Below are 16,279 nucleotides of genomic sequence, written 5' to 3'. Positions count from 1 at the left end.
CGCTAAAAACAACAATATTAACTAAACAACACTATTAGATTGTTTTTATCAAATAATAATTTTGGCTGTACATTACTAGACACATATTTAACAGCACAAAATCAAGACAAATGTTAAAAATTTCTTATAAAGGTTGCTTTTTTCAAGTTTGCCTAGAACTTTGAACTCATTTACACTTTCTTTGTGTATTCCTAAACAACGGAGTGCATGTGGTGAAGGCAACTGTGTGACAAATGACCGCCACCAAAATAAGTCTATGCCATGTCAATGAGCCTCTCACACACAAGCACATACACAAACACACACACATACACACACACACACACACATACACACACACACAGAGTGTTCCATATCAATGAGAAGGTGAAAGGTCTCCATTTACATCTTGTATTAATTATGAGTGACAAGCCAAAGGTCACAGAGGGAGAAGAGGCCACTCGTATGGACAGAATATAGATCTATACTTCTTCCTCCTCTCCCCCTTTCGCTCTCCTCCCTCCTTCCCCTATCTATCACTCTGTCACCCCCTCTTGTTCCTTCACTTGTTTTTTTCTTGCCCCTCTACTTTCCCTTTTAGTCTCACTCACTCTTGGTCTCGTTCATTTTTTCCATCTTACCTTCTCCATTAACTATTGCTCTTTGTTCTACCAACCTGTCCCACTGTCTTTTGCCAAATTCTTCTTTCTAAGTGTGTTTGTCCTCCTTCCTCTTTTCATTTTTTCTCCATGTCATCTTTGTCTCAAATCCCTGTTTCTCTTGTTTGATCATGTTTCTTTTTCTTTCTTGTTCTCCTTTTCCTGTTTTCTGTCATGTATAGATAAATTCTAAAACAAAATACAAAATGGATTACTACTACATCTAAGTAGCATCATACAAGACTGAGTTCCAGATACTAATGCACACACACACAAACTCACATATACAGGTGTGTGGTGGCGTCCAGAGAGGATTCTAGCCACTGTTGGCAATTATCCCATTGCAGCTTTGGGTGAACCAATCCCTATTTATACGCACTGAATGTAGGTATGACTCTAACTAAGTGTGTTAGTTTTATATGTATGCAAAGACGTGTTTTAGGTGTTAGTCTGTTTTTGAGTATGTATTCATCTGTGTTTTAATTTTTTTGTATGGCTATATGGGCTACAGTATACGATATGTGTATATAAAGTATGTGTGTGTGTTTGTGTGAGGGGGTGTCTGTGTGTTCGGTTTGAGGGAGCTTGCTCATAGTTATTGTCTATGTTGGTGCATCAGGCATGGCACAGTGGCAAGGAATTGTGGGAAGGGCCCTGGAGAATAGCAGGCCATGGGCCAGTGTGTGTGTGTGTATGTGTGTGTGTGTGTCTTTGTGTGTGTCTTCAGGCCCCTTACTGGCAAACAGATGGTACCAGCACCACAGGTAGAGTCCAAATTTCTTCACATGCACCGCAAAGGACAATAAACACACATGCACACAGACACTGTATATTACATATATGAACTATACACTTTATTCATTTTTTAATGTTTGGGAATTTTATACATGGACATTTACAGGGGTGTTTGCATGTGTTTAAGTTTGTGATCTCAAGTTTTTTGTATGTGTGAATAAACTTATCCACCAGATGCCAGATACAATGAATAGCAACAGAAACCAAACGTGATTAAGGAGGAGACTGTTCTCGCAGATAAATGCATGCATGCTCCCATTATCCAGCATTCACTGTGTGTGTGTGTGTGTGCATTTATGTGTGTGTGTGTGTGTGTGTGTGTGTGTGTGTATTTACCTCCACAGTGAGAGCAGTAACAGCAGTTGAGTTGAGCGTTGGGTCCTGTTGGTGCTTCTTGTAAACCAGTCTATAATGGGAAATGAGTCCGTTGGGCTGTCTAGGTCCACTCCATTTCAGATGGACTGAGTATCCACCTGTGCACAGCATGTGGCGCTATTACACTGTTACAGTGTTACAGTGATACAACACAATAATATTTTAATCGTACCAATTTTCATGTGACTCTGTAAACTCACCGGTGGGTGTGACAGTGGGAGGAGACATATCTTGTGGTTCTGCCTGCAGGGTCTGGGCTGAAGCCCATTGGCTCAGAACTGAGCCTTTGGAGTTGTAGGCACGAACCCTGTACTGGAAGAAGCTGAAGGATTGCAAGGCGGGGCTTGCATCAAAAAATTCAAGCGGCCCACTGGACCAGATGAAAACCAAGAGCTCCTCCTCTGTTCCTACTGGACGCCTTCAAAAAATAAATACTTGGATTAGCCATTGATCATTTTTTATTCCTACAACCCAAATTAAAAAAGGTATATTCAAGTCTATACATTTTACTTTTTGTGTAATTGCAATATGTTCAAAATATTCTTGCACTGTGCTCAAAACAAAGAAAAAAAGTATACTCAAGTATCTGTTGTACAGTTTATTAAGAAGAAGATAATGGTCAACCAAATCAAAAGCCTTGGTTAAATCAATAAAAATAGCACCTGTAAATTGACCTTTGTCTAAGGATGAGAATACTTTGTTGGTAAATTTTACAAGGGCAGCAGTAGAAGAAAAATTAGAACAAAAATCGGACTGAAATAGGGATAAAACGATTTACGAAAATCTTAAGAAAGACTATTTCTATAATAGTTGGACTTCTAAGTGTTATAAGTATTTGTATGTTTCCCAGTCAGTTGGATCCCTAGTTGTTCAATATTTTGCTCACGCCCTCTGAACTAATCCATGGTAAATGTCCACCTTTAACTTTCATTGTCTTCCAAGGGGTTTGTTTATCGACAACTTTAATAAATTCACTCAAAAGAAAATTCCATTCGTCTTCGACATAAAGTTTCAACTGAAACCTATTCTAGTCTATTGCAGTAACATTTTGAATAAAGTGATCAATATTTATGTTTTTACACTGCCTCATACTTATGTATTTTGGAGGAAGATGGGGGATCTTAATCTTCCAGACACAGAAAATGAAAATGAAACAATCAGAAAGCACCCCTGACTTAATAATCCTATCTAGGTGAGATCAAATCTAACAAAGATGATGATGTTTCAGTAACTCTGGTAGGTTCAGTAATAAGATGAGTTAAATGTATGCTATCAAATAAGTTTTTATCATTTGAAGAAGAACATTTTTTTAACATTAAAGTCCCCTTAGGTACAGATGGAGGTCTATAGAGATTTCCTATAACTAAATGTTGATTATGATGAAAACTTATATTAACAAAAAGACACTCAGAATACTTTGGGAGTGACATGTTGCCACACCTCCGCCTCTACATGAAAGATATAACACATTTTTAACATCATGTGTAAGTCACTGGCTGATGCAAGCACCCTTATGTCTTGGTAAGCTCCTATGTCTGTGATTATGTAGGGTTTCTGGTGTGTGTGAGAGAGGGAAAAAGAGAGATTTTCCTATTTTATCCAAGTCCCTGTCTGCCTCAGTCTAATCATGCCAGGTGTGTCAGTGTGTGTGTGTGTGTACTGCTATGCTAATTTGTGTTTCCTGAGGACTTAAAGGGCTTAGTCTGGTCTGACCCTGCATACAGATCACACACTCTTTGGTCAACAAGCAGACCACGACCTTCAGCATGCATTAATACACATGCGCAGACGCACACACACACACACACACACACACACACACACACACACACACACACACACACACACACACACACATACACAGAAGATTGGTGAGTAGACATTTGCCAGAAGATGCATCACCAAAACTTCTAGGCTATTCTGTATATACATTCTCTTTGTATATTATATGTATGCACTGGTGCAAGCTAAAGATTTCAGTAGCACATTGAAAAATTTAGTAGCACACACAGGTGGATGGTTAACACTTACATACCGTTCATATCCTGACCCTTCATAGTATGGAGAGGGTAATTTTTGTTCCGACTCAAGTATCCCTTTATGATTAGTCCCGATACCAAATTTTGAACCAATATTGTATTTTGCACCCAGAGACATCTTATCAGCCATTAAAAAATGGGTGAGTTATCCTTCATTACTGTTTCAGAGAGCAGAGAGAGTGTTTTCTTTAGGTTTGACACCATTCGATTACAGAGAAAACATTCACAATCACACTATGTTATGATCTCATATTATCTAAAACAAAAGTGTGGAGGAAAAAATGATATTAGAAGTGTACTGTTGGAGAAATTACTATATTATTTTATTAATACTTTGATGACTGATCATTAATCCAGTGTAGAAGTGTGATCAACTGATCAGTTTTGTCTTTAAAGAACATGATGCACTCTTGACCCTGTTTTAGTTTAAGATGTCTTGCCAAGATGTCTCACACCTCGTTTGTTTAGGCAAATGAATGTCTAGTCTGTTAGGAAAGAAGAAGATAGATAAGGTTATCTGAAGTGCATGATACATGGTGACCCTGATTCTAAGAGGTGATTGTTGGAAAAAGGGAACTTAATGCAAGAACTGGAAGCTGTACAAGATGGGTATGACTCCATATATGGAATTATTATTGATTATCTTACAGGAAACAGGTGTCTGCAGACAGAGATCTGTGACTGCACACAAGGTCCTCGTGTTGATGGTTGTGTTGGGTGGAGGCTGACAGTATAAAGTGTTTGTGTGAAGTGTTCAAGGTGCTCCTCTTGCTGCAGAGCTCAGGGAGCCTGTATGCATACGCTTTAGTAATTTATTAAAGGCAGTTGGACTGCAAAAGAATACTGTGTCTCTGGTATTTAGTTGCCTTTATCACCTAACTAGACAGACTGACTGTTCAGCTGCAACAAACAAAACAGCCATAATTATTTCTATGAATTTTTTTGAAAGTGAAGATGCAACAACATTTTGAATAGTAGGTTTCACTTTAAACATTAAAACCGTCAATCAACACTGCTTGCAAACTGGAAACCCACCTTTTCTGTCAATTGTACACAATCAACTTTGCATTGAGTGTATTAGACATAAAACAAAACAACAAACTGGTTTACAAATTTCAAACAAATTGCAAAAAGACATTACTTTTACAGTCCTTTTTGTTGTGCAGAAATTGCATCTCCCTCTCTTTGTGGCAGTTGACTGTGGGAGTGCAGACTGATCAGGACAAGATTTGGACAACTGTGCTGCTGTGGCTGGCGTGTGGGGAAGGTGGTGTCGCCTTTGCATGAGAGAAGTCACAAGGACCTTTCCTCCATTTCTCTATGTTGTCCTCTTCTTCTAATACTTTTTCTTCCACTCACTGTCTCCTTTTTCATTTTGGATAAACAGATCCACTAAATCACTCTTTCCACTCCACCATATCAGTGAAATACTTTTTTCAGGTACTTTTTATAGTTCTATAAAAGCTGCCCTCCGCTACGGGGAGGACCATGTTGGGAAAACATTACTTTGGTTGCCTTGATGGGTTTGATTTGTTACTTTGTATAGGCTTGTTTGCAGGTGCAGATGTCCACCTGGGTGGCAACCCTGGCAAGTGTAGCAACCAAGTGGCTCAACAGTAGGCCAAGTTAACCAACAACTGAGTAACAGTAATGTAACGAGTGTTGTCTCTCCTCTGCTCCGCTGAGCTCCGTGTGTGCACATGTGCGAGTAGATACATATTTCTCTTCGCACAGAATAATTTTTAATAGCACATGCGATCAAAACTTCGAACTATACAGCCCTGTATGTGTGTTACTTCTGGTTCATTAGTGATAAACTGAGGATCTAATGTGAGCGCATGAACACACTGGTATGTATCAGTACATTAGAAGGTGAATGCAGCTCCGTGTTTGGTGTGTAGTTGTTGTTGTGTCTGCTTTATGTGTTCATTCTTCAGAAATGTCTGCTCGACTGGTATTTTGTGGGGTAAAAGTAAGTTGTTGATTTCACAGGTTAAGTAAAGGGCTAAAATGTGTGAAGTTAAGAGCCGGGTTGACTGAGTACATCAATGGTGTGCATCAAGTGTATCTCATAGCACGCAACTCCTGCACAGCAGCATGAGTCCAAGCTTTAAGAACAAGATGATAAAGTTTGAGTGGGTTTGATGACTTTAGCTGTGGCCTAATATAGTGAATCCAAAATTCTGATTAAACATACTGATGGTGGGTTTTGTACGGTTTAAGTGATTAAAGTATATTCATCCTGTATGTTTTAAACAACAAAGGTTGGTGCTGGTTTAAGTTGTCTTGTTCCTCATGTTACATTCATATACCTGATAAACCCGATACAGATGACTGTCCATACCAAAAAAAAAAATTGTTATGATGCATCATTGTTATATTTGTTATGTTTTGAGAGAACTGACAAAAAGTCTAAGGGAGAAAGTCAGCATGACATCAAAGATAATTACCTAATAACAATGCTGGTTTCTTTTCTTTTCTACATCTATTTTTCATTTTTTACTTGTGTATGAATAAAATATATTTGTGTTTTTTGTGTGTATGTTACCTGAAAATATGGTAGGAGGTGATCAGACCATTAGGTTTTTGGGGGGGTGACCAGTGGATCTCCAGGACACTGGCACCAGCTGCTTTTACTGTGGGTGGCAGCAGACCCTCTGGGGCGGTCTCTAAAGTCCGAACATACACACCCGCTCCTACTCCACACCCCTCTGCAAGAGATGCAACAGGAGGAATTTATCTCAAAACACACACATTTCTAGGAACACGTATTTATTGGATTATTTCTTTTACATTAATGGAACAAATCAGATAAACAATATATACAGTACAGGCTGCCATGCCTACATTCTACATTTGCTTTCATTCAGTGAGAAAGCTAACATATCATAGAACAAACATAACCCTTTTTTACCAGCAACACCTAAGAACGTTTACGTAGTGCTTACCAAACACAATGTTGGTAAAACATGGGTAGCATTAGTAAACTTCTGTAGTTCAACAGTTTAAGCTTGGTTTGATTTTTTTTAGTTTGTCTTTCATCATATGACATTACTAGTCATATCTCTATTATTATAATTGTTGTTATTGTTATTATTGTTGTTACTATGCTTCTCTGTGTCTTTCTGCCTCCTTCTTTCTCTCTCAACCCAACCGGTCAAGGCAGATGGCTGCCCACCTAGACCCCAGTTCTGCTTGAGGATTCTTCCCATTAAAGGGGAGTTTTTCCTTGCTGCTGTCGCCAAGTGCTTGCTCATGGGGGGAATAGCTGGCTCTCTGTAAATTAAAGAGTACGGTCTAGATCTGCTCTATGTGAAAAGTGCTGTGAAATAACTTTTGTTATGATTTGGCGCTATATAAATAAAATTGAACTGAATTGAAAATATGTTGCCCTATTACCGTACATAACTATCCACATGGAGTGTAGACTTCTGATGAAGAAATGCTCTAAAACTTTAAGTTACAAACTTACTCTGCACTGTTCTCTGTAGGTTTCTGACAGAGCCTTTGAGGTCACACTGAATCTTAGGAATGAGTGTCTGAACCTCATTGGTGCACCAGTTAATTGCCTCAAAAACTTTTAAAAAACGACAACAACAATTTACCCCTAACAAAAAATTGGCAAACACTGCATATTAATTCTATAAATGCCCCCTTTTCAGCGCTTGCACATTGGCACATTTTTTGGGCCAAACCATTGACTATGACTGATCTGTTGAGGACACAGAGTGACCCTGTTTGCACTTTGTAGCTAGTAAGGCCGTCATCTCACAGATCAGCATGGTTATCCCCTGCTGAGAGGCCAACATGGAAATGAAAGTGGTAACGGCTTGGCTCGCCCCACAGAGGCCAAAGGGTTATACTGAGCCCATTGAAAAAGGCTTTTAGCTACAGTTAAATGTCTCTATTTAATGATCTTCCATCACAGGTAAAGATCTTCTCACCACTCACATCACATGAACATGAAACAAGGTGTCTGAAGCCTCCTCAGTATTCAAATTTGTTTGGCCATCTTAAGTGCCGACACAGAATAAATCAAGCCACTTTAACCACCCTCAAGGTTTGAATCTAACTGGCCAATTTACTGTGTAAGTGCAGGCACATTGCAGTGTGTTGTTTCACAGAGGACAGCATAGCTTGTTATAAAGTGAAGCCTACCTTAGTAAACAGAACACCAGAAATGTCATGTTAAACACAAATCATTCGGTTAAGGTTTGCAGTCTCTCTATGCTGAGCTCTACAATTTCCTCAATTTAATGGTGAGGCTTTTATATATTTTTGTACCTTTGTTTTTTAATGTGCATCTTATTGTCTTATTAAGTTTAGTTAATTATATAAAATGTATGTTGTATAATTAAATACTTACCAATCTGACAGGCCTGCACTCTGATGTAGTAGGTGGTGAAAGACTCTAGACCTGTAACAGAGAGGTGCAGGTGTTGCCCTGCATGATGCATTATGGCACTGTCACTTCCTGGATTTAACAGGATGTTGTAGTTTACAGGCTGGCTGCTGTCAAACTGAGCTGTGGAAAAGGAAAATGACACACAGGATATGATTATCTTTACTTGCTGTATATTAGTGTACTGCACTATAGTAATGTTGTTTGCTGGAGAACATTTATAACTTAAATAAAAAGAAGGATAAATTAGATAATTTTAAGTTTTTTTCAATCCAGAAAGATACACCAAGCTGACCGTAACAGCTATGTACATGGACTGTGAGATAACATTTGAGCATGTCATATGCATGACACTCGGCAGTGTTTACAGGAGGGATAATGTAGTACTGTCATCAAATCATTGACAGCACTCACTTGAATGGCTCACATTTGCCTCTTGATGCCCAGGAAAGCATTTTTAAAACCATTCTAACATGTAAAAAGGTCATTGCCTGCTTCACAGTGCAAAAAAGGACATTCAGCTTGAATACAACAGGCTGTGTGTTCTGTAGGGTAAATAAGAGCATATAGTATCTCCATTGGTTTTAATTGGCTATTTACAGGTACAGTCAAGGAAGTCTTGCTCCATTTTGAAATTGTATTGTATGTAGAATAATACTTTGGACAAGCAGGGTTTTATTTGATAATTTGAGGGTTGTATTCTATATTAAATGTTTGTTGGATATGAATAAACATTTTTTGATATTACATGTACATCTATAGTATATATCTGTTTATATTTTTGCCTCAAAACTGACACATCTTGCCCTCACAATCCTGCCACTGTGGTCTCACAACTAGACAAAAACACACAAATGTATACAGACACACCCGCACAGATACACACACGCACCTAGACTTTGTTAATATTCTCACCGGAGGTTTTTCCATAATTCAGGCCAACTGTATTGTGATGGGTTATTCAACATTCATGAACTCTGGATATCTTGAGAACGAACTGATTACCAGAGAAATGAGCGACTTCAATTATTCACCCCCCAACTCACATATGCACACCTACACACAAACACATACACACACTTCTGACTTCAGCACATGGAGCTTTTAATATGAGCACACTTTGGCTGTATTAACACACTTTCACATAGTCCACGCACGCACACACACACACACACAGTGATATTTACGACACACAGGGGTCATAATGCATTTCTCTTTGATCGCTATGTTGCTCAGTCATAGAGGTTTAATTGTCGCTGTGATATTTAAGTTGTATTATTTACAACCAATCAGCTGCCTCTCCATCTTCTATTTCACACATATGATAACCACATACACAATCATAAATGCACACATGTACACTTACATACAAACAACCCATGCACACATACAAAGCCTCCCCCAACACACACACACACACACATACACACACAAACATCATGATGGAGGAATTGATCCTAGAGTAAATGTATTTTTAATAGCCATACGTCAGTGCTTTGGCAGTCAATGTATGCATATGAAGACACAAATACATGTGCATGTACATACACACAGACAGACACACTGTCAGAGAGTCAGGCATGCACACACACAAATACACACACCAGTCGAAAACACTCCAGACTATGGGCTCAGGGAGTTAACCAAGCGTGAGAACCCAGACGATATTTCCTCACCTTTAAAATCAACCAGTAATGACGATAGAATAGACCTGCCTATGGAAATATCTCCACAATGATGTGCACACACTCATACGCACATGCACACAAAGACACTCACACACACACACACACAAATACACATGTATAAAGATGCATACATAAACACAGACACAAATATACAGAAACAGAAAGACACACAAACCCACATACGCAACAGAGTGAAGTGTCTTTGCTAGTTGGCCCTATAAGCGGTTTCTGAGATAGGAAATCAGCCTAATGAGAGAGTAATAGTCAATGATAGATGGGTTAGGGCAGACAATCACTGCCCCATAAGCATGAAACTCAGCCCTGAGTGTATGCTCATGTATGCCTGCGGATGTGTGTGTGTGTCCAGGTCCTGAGAGGCCAGAAGGTGAATGGAAAACTACTCAGGGCTTTTGTTTAAGTCTGACCCCTCTCTCGCTGTTTCTTTACATCTGAGGAAGAAGTGATTCATATGGAGGGAAACTTCTTTCTGGTCAGTTTGATATGGTGAGTTTATATATATTTTTTGCCTTGTAGAGCTAAATCCAATGAATGTGACAGCCAATGTTTCTGTATTGTGTGTATAGTAGATTTTAGAAGATTAGATTTGCTAATGCAATCATAACAAATATAATTTCAGGAACAATGAAAAAGAATCCTTCTGTTTCTGTGGGTTGATTTTTGAATAGCTCCTGCTGCAGTGTGACAAGTATATGCTCGTGGATGTCTATGTTAGAGGGTTAATTGCAGATGCAGTTTTCTCTTCTGAAAAAAAGATTTGAATTACTAAACACTGAATCGAGCCCCTCTCTCTGGGATGCATTGAGCTGGTGAACAATGACAACTCAGTTACTGCGCAGTTACTCACAATAAAATCTTGTGCAGTTGTTAAAGGAATAGATCAGATGTCTGATTGGTTAATGACAACAGATATCCAAACACCAGTAGAGTTGTGCAGCGGGAGGAACGTTGGTTTCTGGAAATGTTTTCTCCACTGTTTTCTTTTAGTAATATCCACACAGGCGTCTCTAATCTAACTATGCTAGAGAGCCATCAGTTTTAATTATTTCAACATTGTGAATCTAAATGTATGAATTTTAAAATGTTGATGGGCCACAGCCATCTGTTACTTTTGAAGAGTCTTTTAAAATTATTCTTAGGGAGAATGTTGAGATACACGTGATTATGCACTTAGATACTATAGAATACACCAAAGTTCAGATTATAAAAATCATCATTAACAAACACTAACAAGTTTGTTATATCAAAACAAAGTGTCTAATCCGTTATGACATTTTGATAGACACTGAAAATTACTTGAGAGCCATCCATCCATCTACCCCTTCCTCCTTCCATCCATCCATCCATTCGTTTAGATTGCTACTCACCAGGAGGGGTCCAGGCAAGAGAGATGGAGTGGGGGCCTGAGACTGTCACATTGTGGGGAGCTGGGATCCCAGTGGGGCACGAGACTGGTGTTTTTATAACATATTTGTCACTCAAACCAGTCCCACCCCCTGTACTGGCCTTCAGCTCATACACGTACCTGAAGAGGTGGCAGCGTAAAGAGGGGTGTGGAGAAAGCAGCATAGAGATAACAGAGCACAGAGAAAGACAAGGTGGAGAAAATGAGAATAATGGCATGAGGGATCAAGGAAGAAGGAGAGAAAATAGAGAATGACAAGGTTAAGGGGGCAGTTTTACAAAAAACATATACTATACCACTGTGTATTGTCAGGATCATGGTCTGGATCAGGATTATTAATACTATATATCCCAAATATATTTAAGATTTCTTTGTATTTTCCACCAGTTTTTTATATATAAGCTATGACACAACCTAAAATATATATTTATTTTATTTGAATGTATGTGTTTCATCTTGCCATACCACAATAAAACTGAAATATATTCCTCTACTATTCCACCTAACACCATTTAGCAGCACAGCATCAGGTGTGATGGTAAAGGGCTTTCACACTGACAACGGCACCACAGCAAACAAAGCAAGCAACATTGGTGTGGTCATCTTACTACAGTTTACAAGTAATAGATGGGGATAGATAACCAGCAAGTCCAATGTTCCAGGATGTTTTGTCTTTGAATTCTAAGAGTTGTGATAAATTGATAAATAGAAGAAATCTTAATGTTTTCTTTAAAACAACCTCTGGAAAGACACATAGGAATCATAAAACCCTGCAACCACTTCACAAATATATTTAAACTTCTGAAAGTATGTGCGTGTATATATGTGTGTGTGTGTGTGTGTGTGAACTCATATGGTGACTACACTTGTTGGTTGGTTTCCTCCTCTTTCCTCCCTCTCCATCATCCACCTGTCTCTCTCTCTCTCCTTCATCTGTCTCACTGCCTCTCTCGTCACACTCTCTATCTTTCCTGCCCATGACATCATAAGATAGATTTCCCTTTTAAGAGCATGTGGCTGGCTGGTGCTAAAGCCTACATTAGCTGTGTAAGTGGGCCACCATTTAACATTAAAAGCCTTTAATTTGCTATAAACTCGGGCACACATGCATTAATAGGCGATGGTGTTGGGTTATTGTTCCTGCGCAGACCGTTTTAAACAGGAGGCCATTAGCACCTCTGCAGTGGGTTAGAACACAGTCAGGAAAGGATATTAAAACTACTCGTATGTTACTCTCATAGACTCACACAAACACACACATACATTGTGGCACACAGATAAAAAAAATAAATAAACACACCTTTCTAGACATACCAACTATGTCTAGGAGAGACAGGTGGAGAGTGAGACGGAGAAACGGAAGTGAAGAGAGGAAAAGAGAGTGAAGCAGAGACTGAGTGTGATGGAGAGGAAGAATTTCATCATGGCATAAGGTTTCAGTGGGAGAATGAATTTAAACACTTCATCACTGGAAGATATTTACTTAAATGTAAACACCGCCTTGGGATATCAAAAGTAAAATGGTGTGTGTGTGTGTGTGTGTGGTTGGTAATCAGTGAGTGGGGCATTTGCATCTGTTTGGCCGTGGTTGTGTGTGTGTGTGTGTGTGTGTGTCCTGCGGGGCCAGCCAGAGGGAATAGGTTAATTCTCTCGTCATCTTAGACACTTCCTGGGCTGCCGAAGCAAAGTGACAGCTAATCAACATTGTCATAAATAATCAATGGCCACTTTGAGCAGTCTCACGCACAGACACATGCACACACAGAAAGGCATGCGGGGCTACACACTCACACATGGGGGCAAAAATACACACAAGTCTGCTTAGATAATGGGGCCGGTGCTCCCTGTGTAATTCTTGGCGCAGGGCTAAATTGGGAAAAGAAGGAGGAAGGGAATGAGGTAAGAGGGAAAGGATGGGAGGGGAGGAGGGAGAGAGAGAGAGGAAAAGAAGTGAATAGGAAGCGAGACAAGTGATGAGAAGCGAAGGGTCGGGACGGGGATGCCTTCTGCCAGACTATGTGGAATTAGGGAAAATTAAACGTCACACACACATACAGTCCTATCTTCTTCAGTCCTTCCTTTCTCTTTCTCTTTCACACGCACATAGAGGAGATTGGAGTACTGCAGGTTGTTATCCTAAGAATTCTATTTGGGGTAAAGAGAAATTGTCTCGGGAGAGAGAAGGCCGAGGAGAGAGAGAAGGAGACAGGAGAGAGAGACAGGATGGGGAGGAGAGAGGGTATCATTTTACACCCTATAATTAAAACAGAAAATCCATCTTGGAAAAAAGACATGGATTAATAAAGGTTAAATGAAAATAAACAGATAAATAAAATCTACGCTCCACTGCTGTCTGTAAGCAAAAAGCCAGATCTGATTTGTGATTTTAATGTGTGTGCGTGTGTGTGTGTGTGTGTGTGGTGATGTTTGCGTCTGTCATTGGAATGTCAAATATTTGCTCATTAAATGACACAAACAGACATATACAGCGTGCAGTCCTGAGAGAGAGACATGGATGGGACGATAGGAGAGCTTTTAAAACAGGGTGACCCCAATATAAACACACACAAACACACACACACACACACACACACGTACACTCAAATGGGAAAAATGTGGAATTAAAGGGATGATTAATTATGAAGCTACAAGTGAAGTGTGTTTACGCATGTGTGACTTCTACGTACTGTATGGGCACACACTCGTGCACGTATTCATTTGTGTGTATACGTGTCTGAGCGCATGCACTCTACCTGTGGTTTGGCAGGAGTCCAGTGTCGGTATAATTCTGGTCACGATGGTCTCCGGTAAAAATAGTGTGCCCATCCCTGTTCAGTCTGTATTGGGAGATGTGTCCATTAGGCTGGGATGGTTGATCCCAATACAGCTCCACCGCAGATGTGTTTATTATCAGGTGTCTCGGCCTTGACCATACACCTGGTGAAGAAAAGGAGGAGGAGGACGTGAGTTTCCACATTTATTAATTGGTGCCTATTATTATTTATATATCATTATTATATTATTATTAGATTGATTGGTAGATTCTTTAAGCTTTTTGAACAGATTCTCTTAGAGAGGTGTCTATCGCAGTTCATTCTAACCAGGCATTTCTTTTTATTTCAAACAACTGATCAAAATGATTTGAAATTAAAAAAGGTACACAAATGGTCTCAGACTCAACTCAAACGTGTGCAAGAGGAGAGTTTAATTAACTTTAAATTGAAAATGAATTATTTTGCTGATAATATAAACACAAGCATTTTGCAGATATGTTAATGCCAATTACACAATTAAGTGTATTTCAGATGTTATTAAATTATCTGGTGGCATTGTGGTTGACATTAAGACACAAGGATAAGGGTGGGGAGGGGTAGAGAGGAGGAGCTTAAAAAGAAGAAATGGTAGGCTCAAATAAAAGTAAGAAATAAAGAGATAAAACATATACTGTATAAAGAAAGATAAAAGATGCAATAGATAAGGGGTTAGTGAGGTAAGCAGAGGGGGGTATAGGTACTGTACACACTAAGGGAAAGAATGAGATATTGAAATGGAAAAGAAAGCAGAAATATTGGAACATTACAAAAAAAATAGGATATATAAATGTGCAATAGCTTTAAGGAGGAAGAGGAGGAAGAAAAACTCAAGACAGACAGAGAGCAGAAGGACACAGTAGATTAGACGAGGAGAGACAGAGAGGTGTTGGAGAGGAAGAGGGATATGATAAAGAAATGAGGATGAAGAGGGGAGAAATTATCCTAAATTAAGTTCTTTGATAAACAAGAATCCAAGGAGCCAATTGAGCCAGGCAACAAAATTAGGCTTTTTTCCACTGCAGCCAACAGTGAGGGAGAAGAGAGCAAGAGAAAGGTGAGTGAGATTTAGTATAGTGAGACCAAAGAAGAACAAGAGAGGGGGAGGATTCATAAAAGGAGAACAGTGGGAGGAGAAAAGGGAAGAAGCAAGAAGAGATGAGAGAAAGCATTAAAAAAAAATCTGAAGGAAGTAAGAGTAGAATAGAAGAGTAAAGAAGACAGAGACAAAGGTAAAAGGTAAACACAGAAGATATTGTTGAATTTCAATTTCAATTATAGTATTTTAAATCAGTGATCTTTTAAGCAAATTAAAACTGGTAAACAAATTAAAATGAACTAGTATAATATGTAAAAATAATACGATACGTTGTATAATTAGACTATAAATGTGACAGATTTTTGCCAGTAATCTATATATTCAAAAACAAAAAAAGAATGCATGAATCTTTTGTAAATTGTTTTTTATGTGTAATTCCATACATTCTTGCATAAAACATATTATTCCTGTCTTGGATCTGACAATGGACATCTGATAAAGTAAATGTTTGAGACCTACAGAATCAGTTTAACCACATAATTTGTTAATAAAATCAAAAGCAGAATTCCTAAAATGTACAGTATGTGTTAATTGGAGGTACTAGGGTTCTGCAGGATATTTAAGGTATTCCTAACTGTATGTGTGTGTGTGTTTGTGTGTGCATGTTTGTGTGTGTACCAGCAGGGAAGGCTTGCAGGGTGCGTCCTGTGGAAGTTGAGCTGGCTCCACATCCAACAGCTGTACAGGCCACCAGCAAGAAACTGTAGTCTGTGTATGGCTGCAAACCTGTAGCACACACACACACACACACACACACAGACATGTATGAATATTATGCTAGAAAGAGCACAAAGGATGAATCATAGACATATAATCACGTATGCAAAATTGCATACATACTTCCTATATCATGATTCTTTTTTTATTCTCATTGCAATAAACTATACAGATGAGTTTTTTTTTTTAAATTGGGTGGATAGAAGAATATACAGTATAGGGGGATAAAGGAGAAGAGAAGACAAAAGGGAAAAGTAAAAGAGAGACAGAAAGAAGGAAGCTCACCCAACCTG

General features: G+C 38.9%; 1 protein-coding gene across 5 annotated transcripts in view; it reads right to left on the bottom strand.

The window, feature by feature from the left end:
- The window catches only part of ush2a (Usher syndrome 2A (autosomal recessive, mild)), a 237,332-nt gene that overhangs the window by 28,594 nt on the left and 192,459 nt on the right, over positions 1-16,279 (bottom strand). For all 5 annotated transcript variants that reach the window (XM_042395524.1, XM_042395835.1, XM_042395601.1 and 2 more), the window contains exons 68-74: positions 15,888-15,995; positions 14,114-14,297; positions 11,323-11,480; positions 8,214-8,372; positions 6,396-6,558; positions 2,009-2,226; positions 1,770-1,906 (exon numbers count right to left, since the gene is read on the bottom strand). In XM_042395524.1, the coding sequence (XP_042251458.1) occupies positions 1,770-1,906; positions 2,009-2,226; positions 6,396-6,558; positions 8,214-8,372; positions 11,323-11,480; positions 14,114-14,297; positions 15,888-15,995 (1,127 nt within the window). The remainder of the gene's footprint in view (positions 1-1,769; positions 1,907-2,008; positions 2,227-6,395; positions 6,559-8,213; positions 8,373-11,322; positions 11,481-14,113; positions 14,298-15,887; positions 15,996-16,279) is intronic.

This window comes from Thunnus maccoyii, chromosome 1 (genome assembly GCF_910596095.1).
Source record: "Thunnus maccoyii chromosome 1, fThuMac1.1, whole genome shotgun sequence".
NCBI lineage: Eukaryota > Metazoa > Chordata > Actinopteri > Scombriformes > Scombridae > Thunnus > Thunnus maccoyii.
The sequence above is the reverse complement of the archived record's forward strand: the minus strand, read 5'-3'. Positions and strand labels throughout refer to the sequence as shown.